Source organism: Mobula birostris, chromosome 11 (genome assembly GCF_030028105.1).
Source record: "Mobula birostris isolate sMobBir1 chromosome 11, sMobBir1.hap1, whole genome shotgun sequence".
Taxonomy (NCBI): domain Eukaryota; kingdom Metazoa; phylum Chordata; class Chondrichthyes; order Myliobatiformes; family Myliobatidae; genus Mobula; species Mobula birostris.
In genome coordinates, this window is record NC_092380.1 from 9,405,711 (window position 1) to 9,419,649 (window position 13,939).

Consider the following 13,939-nt stretch of genomic DNA (forward strand, 5'->3'; position numbering starts at 1 on the left):
ACACAATACATTGTGTGAACTGTATGTAAGGCAGCACATATACAAAAATAAAGCTGACAGATTTAAAGTAAATATGGATGCTCAAAAGGTGGAGACTGTAGTAAGTTAAGGTTTTGAATATTTATACCAATCATAGGGAAGTACCCTAAAGTGGTCTTATCCGTTGGATCACCAGGTTGTGTCAGCAAATACTGAGGTGCAATACAATCTTTCACATCTAGAGCAGTGGCAGATGGGTCAGTAAACACAGGATAGAGTGTTGAAACGCATATCTTTAAGCTGAAACATGACATTTAGCCAAACTAGATTAGGCTGGCAATTATGCACCGACAATATGTATGCAGAGCAGAGTTGACAAAATGTTTTCCAAAAAAAAATGCTGTGGAAGTAGATTCAATACAAATTGTCATAAAAGAATTTGATAAATACAAAGGGAAAATGTTAAGGGCAATTGGAAGAAAGCATGATAATGAAGACCCAAGAGTCTTCAGATGCTGGAATCTGGAGCAAAACTGCTAGACGAACTCAGTGGGTAAAGCAGCAATTGTAGAGGCAGATTGACTCTCTGGGTCAAGGCACGAGATAAAAGCAAGAATGAATGTCACAACAAAAAAAGGCACACAACTACTGTTAAGACAAAAGAAAGAAAAAAGAACATAAATTGTCATTCTAAGTAAATAGTGAAATTATTGACTGAAACCATAAGGAGCAGAATTAGACTATTTCATCTACTCCACCATTTCATCATGACTGACATATTATCCTCTCAACCCCACTTTACTGCCTTCTCCACATTACTTTTAAACCTGGTCAATCAAGAACCTATCAACTTCTGCTTTAAATATACTCGATGACTCAGCCTCCACAGTGCCTGTGACAATGAATTCCACAGATTCACCACAAACTGGCTAAAGAAGTTCCTCCTCACCTCTGTTCTAAATGGATGCCCCTCAAGTCTGAGGCTGTGCCCTCTGGTCCTCAACTCTCCCACTCCCAAACATCCTCTCCACATCCACTCTGTCTAAGCTTTTCAATATTCGACTGGTTTCAATAAGATCCCTCATCAGTCTTCCAAACCACATCAAATACAGGCCCAGAGGCATCAAACGCTCCTCATACATTAATCCTTTTATTCCCGGGATCATTCTCTGAACTTCCTCTGGGCCGTCTCCAATGCCATTCTGGACCCTCTCCAATGCCAATAATATTTTTCTTAGATAAGGGGCCCAAAACTGCTCACAACACTCAAACTGTGGTCTGACCAGTACCTTGTATACCCTCAGCATCACATCCTTGCTTTTATATCCAATTCCTCTTGAAATGAATCCTAACATTACATTTGCCTTCCTCACTACCAACTCAACCTGCCAGCTAACCTTTAGGGAATCCTGCACAGGGCCTCCCAAGTCCCTTTGTATCTCTGATTACTGAATTTTCTCCCTATTTAGAAAATAGTCTACACCTTCCTTCCTTCTATCAAAGTGTATGACCATAAACTTTCCTACACTATATTCTATCCCCTACTTCTTTGCCCAGTCTTCTAATCTGTTTAAATCCTTCTGCAGACTTCCTGCTTCCTCAACACTACCTGCCCCTCCACCGATCTTTGTATCATCCACAAACTTGGCCACAAAGCCACCAACTCAATCATCCAAGAATACCACTAGTCACCAGCAGCCAATTTGATGGCATTCTACAAATTCCCTCCTGGGAACCAGCACCAACCTGATTCTCCCCAATCTACCTGCGTATTGAAACTCCCCCATGAATATTGTAACATTGGCCTTTTTACATGCCTTTTCTATCTCCCGTTGTAATTTGTAATCCCCTTGGACTTTTAACACTAAAGCTTCACCAGCGTCTTTTTTTATGCCATGGACCAATATTATTAAGCAAGGGGTCCATGGACTCCAGGTTGGGAACCCCTGATATAAACAAAAGCTAAAATGCTGCATTTAATGAAAATCAGAAATAAAAGTAGAACATGCTGGAGATAGTCTAGAAATCAGGTGCCATCTATGCTGACAGAAATAGTGTTTTATGTTTGAGGTCAACAACTGATCAATGGAAGTTCTGATGAAAAGGTATAAACCTAAAGCTTTAACTGTTTTATACTGTTTCTTGTTAGACCTGATGAGTATCTCCAGCATTTTGATTTCATTTAAGGTTGAGAATACATAGACTTTGTTGGAAATAACAGGTTCATTTTATTTGTCACCTTCAATAGTACAGCACAACATTGTGGGCCAAAGGGCCTGTAATGTGCTGTACTATTCTATGTTCTATCTAATTCTATAACATTTATTTGACATTTTCCAAGTCCAATTACTAATGCAAATTCTGGCATCGTTCAGACAAGCAGGTTTAAATCTTGCTCCAGAAACTCCACACACAAAACTAGGCAGCAGCCCAAGGAAAGTATTGAAAGACTGCTGTACATGGCAGAAAGATGGCAGGCATTTTTCAGATGAATACTTAAATTGAGGTCCCATCTATTCTCTCCAGTTTATATAAAGATCCTTTATCACTACTTCATAGAACAGCAGTTAAGCTATCCCTATTACTAATTTATTGTTTGAGAACACCAGCTATCTGGAAAATGGCTGCCATATTTCAACAGAATTATGATTCAACTGTAAAACAAAGCAACAGCCTGAAAGGAAGTGCCCAATATAAATGTACCTCTTAAAGAACTTTAACTATGTTCATACAGAATTTCTTTCCAGAGAAAAAGTACAAGCTTTCCCCAAACTGGGCCCTTGCCTTGTTGATGCAAGCTATTTCTTTTTCATATGGTCGGAGTTGCTACACAGCACACTTACACTTGGTATAACTGGTTTAGACAAACAGCTGCTCTGGATCAAATTGTACACAGGCAGGCAGTTTGATTCCAACTACACTCTAATGGCAGTTTGATTCCAACTGCACTATAATGGAAAAAGCACTGCTAAAATTTACAAGATTGCTACTTTAATTTTGCATAAATTCACCTTATAAATTTGATTAAATCTTACTTTGGCATTCAGAAATCTAGTCAGAAATTCTGCTGGAGGGAAGATAAAAGTTTACAGGAAAGCACACAATTAATGTGACTTGAGAAATTAACCAATAACAAGGTCCAGAAAGTATTTTATTCAGAAGAACTCAATATAATGGGCAATTGTGAGCCATCATCAAGAATGGATAGGACAGGTCCCTGTTGCCTCAATATCCACTAAAAGATTGTACGAACAGCATCCTGCCTGTCCAAATATAGGGGATGCCCACACTTACTAACAGGGTTGGTGTCAGCAAAAAAAAAACTCAGCAATAGCTGCAGGTCTCAGGTGAGCAATTACTTGACAGGCTCCAAGATAAGGGTCTGCTTAATGAATAATGGCAAGGTTATAGGCACATTGAGCAAAAGGGAACTGTCAATTACCTTTCTGTCTTCAACTTGAAGATTTGTAGTTCATCCAGAAGGCAGTTGCTCAGAGGTAAATCAGAGGAAAAAGTAAATACTCCCCAGAGATGCCCCATGAAAATGAGAAAGCATTATGCAGAAACGCAGAAATTCTGCTCTGTATAGAGCTATCCTAAGGTAATGGTCTTTGCATATGGGCACCATCACAAGAATAGTGATGGTTTTGGTGACATTAAACTGGAATGCTGAATCTTCAAATAAAATTAAAGATGAGAAATCATAGTCCAATTCCAACACAAGGAAGGAAGAAGAGAACAAGTTCTGCTTTGAACCAGTTTTAATCATCTAAAATCGACTGCAAGTTTTTTTTTTAAAAAACAGTTGTCCATACCTAGGCTGAGCACTGTATCCCATATAAAGTACAAAACGTAATGTGCCCTCTTATAAAAGCTCTGCAGAGAGAACGTCCACACAGTACAAAATTAAACTAAATTACTCAAACTGTACACGATCTTCAACATATTTATACATAATTGGCTATTTGTGTACTTGCGACTTATGCTATATTTTATAGCTATCTACCATGAAACTGAAGTATTTATCATTATACAAAAAAAAAATTAACCTGTCCAGGAACAGCATCAAGTTTAGGAAATTTAGGACAAGAAGAGAACAAACAAAATCCTAGAATGGAAATTCTGTGTACAGTAAAACTCTAACAATCTGGCACACTCAGGATTTTTGGGCCATCATACCACAACACTTTCTCACTATTTTTTAAATAATAAATTTCCCAGTGAACTCAGTACACTTAAAGGGGGCTCAGGAATAATGGCGCTAGTAAATTAGATGGGAGCACAGAAGAAATTAGGTGGTGAGCTAATTCTTGGACCCAGGCGATTTCTGAATTTACAGTTACTGATTATCAATTACTGTAAATCATTTCTACAAAATCAGTATTTTAGAATTAAGTATATGAAAGTTATAAAGTAATACAAAACATTAAAGGTTATTGCTGAAAAGCATAAAGTTGGCAACAATTTAATCTGAAGTTTCCAAGTTGTAATTCCATTTGAAACGCCCATGAACTGGGAGTTCCGGTGACGTTATCGTCCAGAATGGCAGCTTAAATCAACAGCTCTTCCGGAAAAACGCACATTTTGCCCCGTTAGTCCATCATATACAAGATCTTTTGAAAATATCTGAATTGATAAGGGGGGGGCAAGAATGGGGAAAAAGAATGGAGATTAAATAAGCACCACTCCAGAGCCTATGGAAGAGAGAGGTACAATGAGCGGCTCTCCCGCACGTGTGCGTGGCGGCTAGGCTGACGTGGGGCCTCATTCAGGCGAAGCGGCAAATATGATAAAAATTCTGGAAGAGATAAGTCCAAAAAGATATAAAACAGCAACTCAATGACATAAAGTCAGAGCTCGCCAACATCAATCAGAAAATAGTGGTGGCAGAGACTCGAATTGAGAAGGTGGAAGATCGCGTGCAAAAAGTGGAACAGATACGAAGTAAGACTATAAAAACATTAAATCAACAGGAAAGTAAATTGCTTGACCAGGAGGGAAGATCGTGACGGAAAAATATCAGGACTTATAATGTTCCCAAAGGGGAGGGATTGTCCATCATAGACTTTGTAGACAAGGGGCTGCGAGAAGCGCTGGAGATTCCCCAGACTATGGAGATTGAAACTGAGAGGATGCATCGTTCAGTTGTCCCACGGCCTCCCAGAGACAGACAAAGCAAACCGCGCTCAGTAGTACTTAAATTCCTTCAATTCAAGAATAAGGCGGAGATTCTACAAAGGGCCTGGGGTATGAAGAGGGTGTTTTGGAACCGGAAGTTAATATACTTCGATCATGATTACCGCCCGGCAGTCCTACAGAAACGGAAGGAATATTCCGAAGCAAAACAAATATTAAAGCAAGAAAAGATTAAATTCCAAACCCCATACCCTGCTAAACTGAGGGTATTTTACCAAGGGATACAGCTATATCAGACGGTGGAAGAGGCGACTACAGACATGAATAACAGAGGACTGCCCATTAGCGTGGTCAAACCAAGGGAAAGTCTGGCTGAGCAGCTATCCCGATCTGCTTAGGAAATAGTAAGAGAACCAAGAAACCAAGGGACCGGAACAGTACGAGAGAAGGATATTAGGAAGAGGCTGTGAGTTCTCCGAGGGCAGCCCTCACCTCCTCCAGAAGAGCCATACGGTTTGGCTAACTTTAAAAGTGCTGAGAAACTAAACGGAAGCAAAAATAGACAATAGACGATAGGTGCAGGAGTAGGACATTCGGCCCTTCGAGCCAGCACCGCCATTCACTGTGATCATGGCTGATCATCCACAATCAGTATCCAGTTCCCACCTTATCCCCATAACCTTTGATTCCGCTATCTTTAAGAGCTCTATCCATCCCTTTCTTGAAAGCATCCAGAGACTTGGCCTCCTCAGCCTTCTGGGGCACAGCATTCCATATATCCACCACTCTCTGGTTGAAAAATAGATGATGATATACCTATATCAAGAAATATGTATTATAATGTGGAGTTTATATTACTCAATTTTTAAAAAATTCATTCATTTATTCCTTTTTCCCCACCTAAATGAGAATATATACATGGGAGGAATACACAAGGAAATCATTTCTGTGTAATGGACGTAGATTTTTTTTTTACTTACTTTCATAGGTACTGCAGCGGGGGCCCTCAACTCACAGGTAGGAGGGGCTATCCCCCATGGCTAGACGTCTCTTCTAGCTCAACCCAGGTCATCTAGAGACCCCAGCCTTGGAATCACACCTTCGTTACCTTTTTTTTTAAATTATTCATGTTTCTTGGCTCTTATTTGTTCAGGGAGTAGATCGATTAAATTATATTCTGCAAATTTCAATGATATACTAACAGATAAATACACATGGCTAAGGACAATTTATTTCTTTTAATGTCAATGGGCTGTTGAATCTAGTCAAGCGCAGTAAAATTCTATCAAAAATGAAAAAAGAACAAGCCCATGTAGTATATTTACAGGAAACTCACTTAAGTGATAATGAGCATGGAATGGAATTAAAGAGAATGGGCTTCACTAATTTGTTTTTCTCCTCATATAAATCAGGACATAGAAGAGTAGTTGCTATTCTCATCTCAAGTAAGCTAAATTTTGAAAAAGTATTCGAAATGGGAGATAAGGAGGGCAGATATAGTCTTGTAAGGGGGAATATAGATGGAAATCCAGTTACTTTATTGAATATATATGCACTCCCAGGAAGTGATATTAGTTTCTTCCAGAAAATTACTAATATTGTGGTAACGGAAACAGAAGGTCTTTTGATATGTGGGGGAAGACTTAAATTTACAATTACAACCAAAGTTAGACTCTTCCAATAGAAAAACTTATGAAACAAAGTCCTTACATAAGAAAGTTAACACTCTTTTTGAGGATGTTGGTCTAATTGGTATATAGAGGGACCTTTTCCCCGACAGAAGGGATTACACTCATTATTCTGACCCCAATTCCGTATATACAAGAATAGACTATTTCATAACATTTGGAAAAGATAGAGACAAAGTAGTCACCTGTGGAATTGGGACAATAGATGTAAGTGACCATGCACCTATATATTTATCTGTTGATTTTGACCTACAACCAAAGACTACTATTTGGAAACTAAATGCAAGTCTACTCAATGATCCCTATTTTAAGGAACAAATTTTAAAAATTGGTCTTTACTTAGAATTCAATGATAAGGTTTCACCTCCCATTCTATGGGATACTCTGAAGGCTGTCTTAAGAGGGAAAATTATAGTGATATTTTCATATAAGAAAAAAATAAAGAATAAAACATTAGCGGAATTACAAAATAAGCTGAAGGAACTAGAAAAAAAACACAAATTGAGTTTGGCACAGGATATACTAGAGGAAACTAAAAAAACTAGGAATGCAATTAATAGTTTGGCTACACAAGAAATTAGAAAAAAATTAATGTTTCTGAAACAGAGACACTATGAAAGTGGATCTAAATCTATGAAAATACTGGCATGGAAACTGAAAAAAAGATAGCAGAAAATACAATTCATAGAATTAGAGATCCAAGAACAAAAGTGATAAAAAAAAATAAGCTAAGTGAAAGTCATGAAGCTTTTGAAATGTTTTACAAAACTCTATAATTCCAAAGTTCCAGGGGGAAGCTTAACCCAAATTGACACCTTCCTGAATTCTTTAGAGTTACCCACTTTAAGCAAAGAACAAAATAGAAAGATGACTGCTGACATAACTGAAGCTGAACTAAAAACTGCAATTAGTAGGCTTAAATTAAGCAAGTCACCAGGATCAGATGGATACACGGCAGAGTGGTATAAAGAGTTTAGAAGCGAGTTAATTCCTATTTTACTCCCCACACTGAACTGGGCCCTGAGAAAGGCGTAAATGCAATCCAGCTAGAAGGAGGCGATAATCTCAGCTACAGCGAAAGAAGGCAAGGATAAAATGGAATTTGGGTCACTTAGACCAGGGGTCCACAACCTTTTTTGCACTGCGGATCAGTTTAATATTGACAATATTCTTGTGGACCGGCTGACGGGGGGGAGAGGGGTGTTCAAGTAGGGTTAAACTCACCTTAACATGTCTTTTACAGTTAGGGTTGCCAACTTTCTCACTCCCAAATAAGGGACAAAAGTAGAAGTCAAATCCCGGGACACTTTACACCAAGGAAGACTACCATGACCATGAAGCCTTGCGCGGGCACCAGAAGCGCATGTGATGTGCACATGCGCGTACGTGTCGATTTTTTTTCCCCCACAAATCGGTTTTGCCTTCATCTTCCCGACTATACTGTACATACATTATTTCTACTTTATATAGGCTGTGTATCATATCATTCCTGCTTTTACTATATGTTAGTGTTATTTATTTTCGGTTTTATGTGTTATTTGGTATGATTTGTTAGGTTATTTTTCGGGTCTGGGAACGCTCAAAAATTTTTCCCATATAAATTACTGGTAATTGCTTCTTCGCTTTACACCATTTCGTCACGAAAGGTTTCATAGGAATGCTCTACCTTAGCAGGGGAAAAACAGAACAAGGGCGGTCCCATATGGAACAAACCCAATTTAGCCCAATATAAGGGATGTCCCAGCAAATACGGAACAGTTGGCAACCCTGTGTTCAAGTTCAACAGTGCATGACAAAGAATGAGGAAAGGTGCAGCTGACTCATATCGCTTCCTCGTGGCCTGGTAGCACATGCTTTACGGCCCGGTACCAGTCCGCGGTCCGGTGGTTGGGGACCGCTGATTTAGACCAATATCTGTTCTTAATGTGGATTATAGAATATTTACCTCCATCATTGCCAAACGATTAGAAGAGTTTCTACCCACACTGATACATAATGATCAGACAGGTTTCATACAACAACGCCAAACTCAAGACAATATACGAAGGACACTTCACATTATGGATCATATAAAAAAAATGAAATTGAAGCAATAGTGATAAGAGTGGATGCTGAAGAGGCATTTGATTCGGCTAATTAGAATTTTCTTTATAGAGTTTTACATAGATTTGGTCTACATGACACAATTATTAAAACTATACAGGCACTATACGACACTACTGCCAGGATTAAAATCAATGGATATTTATCTAATAGTTTTTCCTAGAAAGGGGCACGAGACAGGGTTGTGCATGGTCACCACTACTCCGCATTATATCTGAAACCATTAGCTCAGTACATCAGACAAAATGAAGATATCAGGGGAATTACTATTAAAGGAGCAGAGCATAAATTGGCCTGTTACACGGATGACATTTAGATCTATCTAGGGCAACCAACAGACTCTTTACCCAAATTGATGCAATCCTTTGAACAATATGGCCAATTATCAGGATACAAAGATCAACATAGATAAAACCCAACTACTTTCATATAACTATAGCCCACCAAGAGAAATTGAAAGTAGATATTCCTGGGCATGGCAAACAAAGTCCATCAAATATTTGGGCACCATTATGCCAAAAGATTTGGCAAAATTATCAGAATGCAATTATCAGTCTATATGAAAAAAAAATTAAGGAAGGTATAACAAGATGGAACCTAATTCCTTTTCTTGGTCTCAGTTCAAGGATTGAATCTATTAAAATGAATATACTGCCCAGACCCTAATTGCAGTTTTTATCTCTTTCAATAGAGATTAACCAAAATCAATTCAATGAATGGAATAAGATGCTATCAAGGTATATATGGCAAGGTAAAAGGCCTAGGGTTTGTCTCAAAACTTTGCAAGTAGCCAAGGAAAAGGGGGGATGGGGCCTACCTTCTCTTAGAGATTATTATTTTGCAGCACAGTTGAGAGCTGTGATTGCTGGTGCAACCCATCATATGACGCTCAATGGAAAAACATTGAGGAGAGGATACTTTCCATCCCCATACAGGCAATTATGGCTGAGAACAACCTACAGAGTTACACAAATAAAATTGACAACCCATGGGTGAAATGGACTCTTAAAATATGGAAAACTATTATAAAAGAATATAAACTAGAGAGAGATATTGCAATTCTTAAATGGTGTGCATATGACGCGGATTTTACGCCGAATAAACTGGATGCTAGATTTAAGGACTGGATAGCTAAAGGAATAACAGCTATTTGCAATATAATGAAAGAAGGAACACTGTTCAGTTTTGAAATGCTCAAAGAGAAACACTTATTAGAAAAACAAGACTTTTACCGGTATTTACAGATGCAACAGTATGTTAATAGGACAGTTAAAAATGTAACCAAGGCAAGTACATGTCTGATAGAGCTATTTAGAAAAGCATTTAATTCAGACAATGGTAGTAAAATCATTTCAAGCGTGTATAAGGGTTTGTCAAATCTTAAAACACATTCGACTTCATACATTAAAACAAAATGAGAGAAGGAAGGAGGGATAATAATATCGGAGGAAGACTGGACAATAATATGGAGGTATCAATGGAAGTGTACCAGTTCACAGAAATGGAGGGAGTTCAGGTGGAAAAACTTGATAAGATATTTTATTACACCCTCTGAGAAATCCCATTACGATAGTAACCCCCCTGTTTGCTGGAGAAATTGTGGAAAACAAAATGCAAACCATTATCATATTTTCTGGGAATGCCCTGTTATCAAAGACTATTGGAGTGGGATACATAATGCCCTACAAGACATCTTTAAATGTGTAATACCCTTAGAGAGTAAGACCATTAATTTGGGTATATACCTCATGAATGGTTGAAAAGAGATAAATATTTAATGAATGTACTGCTGGTGGCTGGTAAAAAGACCCTTACCAGGAAATGGTTATCACAGGAGAGCCCAACTTTAAATGTATGGATGGAAATTGCAATGGACATTTACAAAATGGAGAAGATAACAGCATCTGTTAATCATTAAGTTGGAACAATTTTATTTATACTGGAAAAAATGGTTTAACTACGTAACACCTCATAGGCCTGATTTTATTCTCACAAGTCAATGAATATGTTGCAAAAAAAGATCACTTCCTACTCTGTACATAGTTTTCTTCTTTCGATTGTTCTTTCTTTCCTCTCCTTTCTATAAGCGTATACCTCAGATAAATATTATGTGGAGATTTGTGACAAATATGATTATATGATATATATTTACAGTATCTGAAAAACATCTTATGGAAATGTTTCTTTGATGATGAAATTCAATAAAATATAAATTACAAAAAAAAAACCCATGAACTAAAGCCACCTGAGGGACAAATGTGTTAAAACATTGTGCACTGGCAAAGCACAACAGAAGTAATAACATACTTCTCTTCACAGACTGCAAGATACACGAGTATACTCAACTATCACAAAGAGTGCAAGGATTTAGATTCATACACCACCTTGTTTGTGACCTAGCAGACTTTAGAAACACTTTCCAGTCAATTAGATATTTTAGAACTGTAGTCAATGCTGCAACACAGGAATTATGCAGCCAATTTGCACAGAGCAAGCTCCCACAGACAGCAATATGCATAAATAATCTGCTGTAACGATGTTGGATGAAGGATAATTACTAGATAGAACCACAGAGGGAATTCCCCTTCTTGAATTCATCCAAAAGGCCATGTCCAATTGTCAATTCAATGTTTTATCTGGGAAAAAATGCATCTGAAACTGTGCAGCATTTAATTAACTGTAAGGAGTATCAGACAATATTTTTCTCTCTCAGGGTGGGATTTGCACACATAACCTTTGTGACTATATCACAAATGAAACAAAGGCCCTTCACTCCTCTTCCTGTATTATTCCAATAGCATATCATTGCATTATGTGCTTAGTTTCTAGTAATATATATCCAATAACATGGGCCAAAGTAAGAGGATCTACTTAAAGTGGGCAAGTTATCTCTTGAATAACAGATGAGGCAAGAGGGGAGCACAGACTACTAATTGTTCAGTGATACACCCCCTTTTCATTGTCACCATCAGGAAGGAGGTAGAGATGCCTGAAGACACACGTTCAGCAATTTAGGAACAGCTTCTTCCCGTCATTCAATTTCTAAGTGGACGTTGAACCCATGAACACTACCTCACTACTTTTTGATTAATTTCTGCTTTTTGCACCACTTATTTAATTTAATTATTTAATATATAAATATATACTTTATATCAAATCCTCAAGGGGAGGGAACATAACTACATCAAAAGGAAACAACATCTCACTTCAGAGGCAGTCCTTTGGCAAACAAAGCATCATAAACCAACTGCAAATACAATCTCCTTGAACATTCTTCACTACTTACTGCTTGCTCTCTTCACTTGGAGATTCTGATGTGTCACGGTGCTCATCTGATGAAAAATCTTCTCGTTCAGTCTGTAACAAGAATGGCAAGGACTGACAAAGATCATAAGCAGAAAAACTTCTCCAAATGTTATACCGTTTAATATCTTCTATTCTCTATGAAGTCTCTCTTAAGCTACCTTTGTTCCAAATCTTAACACTATTAATTTTCCTTCACAGGACATTCCTATTTCTCAAGGGATTAGTTTTGCATTTTTTCCAGGAGATATGAATTTTTATGGTTTGATTTGTTACAAGATCATACCCCATGGGGCACTTCTTTGCTAAATGCTGTTAGTTAGTGGAAAGCAGAGGAAATTAAAAAAAACAGACGACCCCATTCAAACAATTCTCCAGTATGTCTTCAATTCCCAGCAGAGTCAGTGCTGCAAACTGCATTGGTCACAATTTTCATATGTTGAGCAACTACTCCATGTTTAATAAATTAAAAATGATAGTCAGGACCTGTCAAAAGAAGTCAACTCTTTATTTACCTCAATGTCATACAAAGGATCCATTTTGTGCACCAAGTGACTAATAAGTTTGCCTGTAAATCAATACTGACTAACCTTTTTAAATAATCTGACAATGAGTATTTCTGGAATAATATATATATCACAAATCTTTTCTTCCCTTATTTAAAGACTAATCTTACAAAGCCAAACTTACACAATATAACTAGCAAGTAGTACAGCTTCAACAAAACACAAAATTCAGAATCTGTATAAAAATTTTGTTAGGTGTTGCAATCAAAATTTTAACTTAACTCTGACCAGACTAATTTCTTTCACTGTGTTAAATAAGACGCTGTCTGGTGGTAGTGGCACAGTAGAACTGACTGCCAGCAGGGACTACATTGACTGGCTGCTTCATAGCCTGTTATGGAAACACCAACAGTTCAGATGTTCATTTATTATCAAAGTATACAACTCTGAAATTCTTCATTTCTCCAGGTTGCCATGAAACCAAGAAAGAAAAGAAAAGCACCACAATCATCAACTCCCAAATCCCACCTCCTCGCACACAAAAAATGAGAAGGTCTGGTGAAAAAACACAATATAACAGCTACAAGACTGGAAGGTAAGAGTCTATAGTCCAAGTCCACATCAAAAATGCAGAAAAAACCTGGCCAACATGCAGCGACAGGCCCTCCCCTCTCCAGTACAGAGCAACCAATCAAAAGGCAAGTAGCCAGTGCTCACCCTCTACACTCACTTCGATGCTTCAATCCCCCTTGTCATTTTAATTGGCAAAGAATGGAAGCTATAATCGATGAAACGGCGCCAAACATAGTCTTGCATCCTGTCCTGCCGCCTGTCCACTATGACGTTCGTGCATGCTGTCTCTGCCTCCCAGAATCCTGTCAGAGCGCTTGAACATGCAAACTAACTCCAAACTTCGGCACTTGCCTTGCTGTTTCAATTGCCCTTGGCACTTTAATCTGCAAACAATGGAAGCTATAACCGGCAAAATGGTGTTAAACATCAGCTTGCGCGCCATCCTGCAGCCTTCTCACCACGAGGTTCACTCACAGAGCCTCTGCTTCCCAGAGACTACAGAATGCTGACGCACCCAAAAGATCTCCATACAGCAAAAACAGGCTCCAACAGTTCCAGAGTCACATTCAAGATGAGATACAAATGTAAAAGACATAAGAAGTGAAAAAGATGGTTTCATGATCAATCCAGATGTTGACCAAAGGAGCGTTG

General features: G+C 38.2%; 1 protein-coding gene across 4 annotated transcripts in view; it reads right to left on the minus strand.

Moving 5' to 3' along the window:
* LOC140204795 (trinucleotide repeat-containing gene 6B protein-like) overlaps positions 1-13,939 on the minus strand; it is a 210,621-nt gene that overhangs the window by 137,718 nt on the left and 58,964 nt on the right. For all 4 annotated transcript variants that reach the window (XM_072271599.1, XM_072271600.1, XM_072271597.1 and 1 more), the window contains one exon: positions 12,193-12,263. In XM_072271599.1, the coding sequence (XP_072127700.1) occupies positions 12,193-12,263 (71 nt within the window). The remainder of the gene's footprint in view (positions 1-12,192; positions 12,264-13,939) is intronic.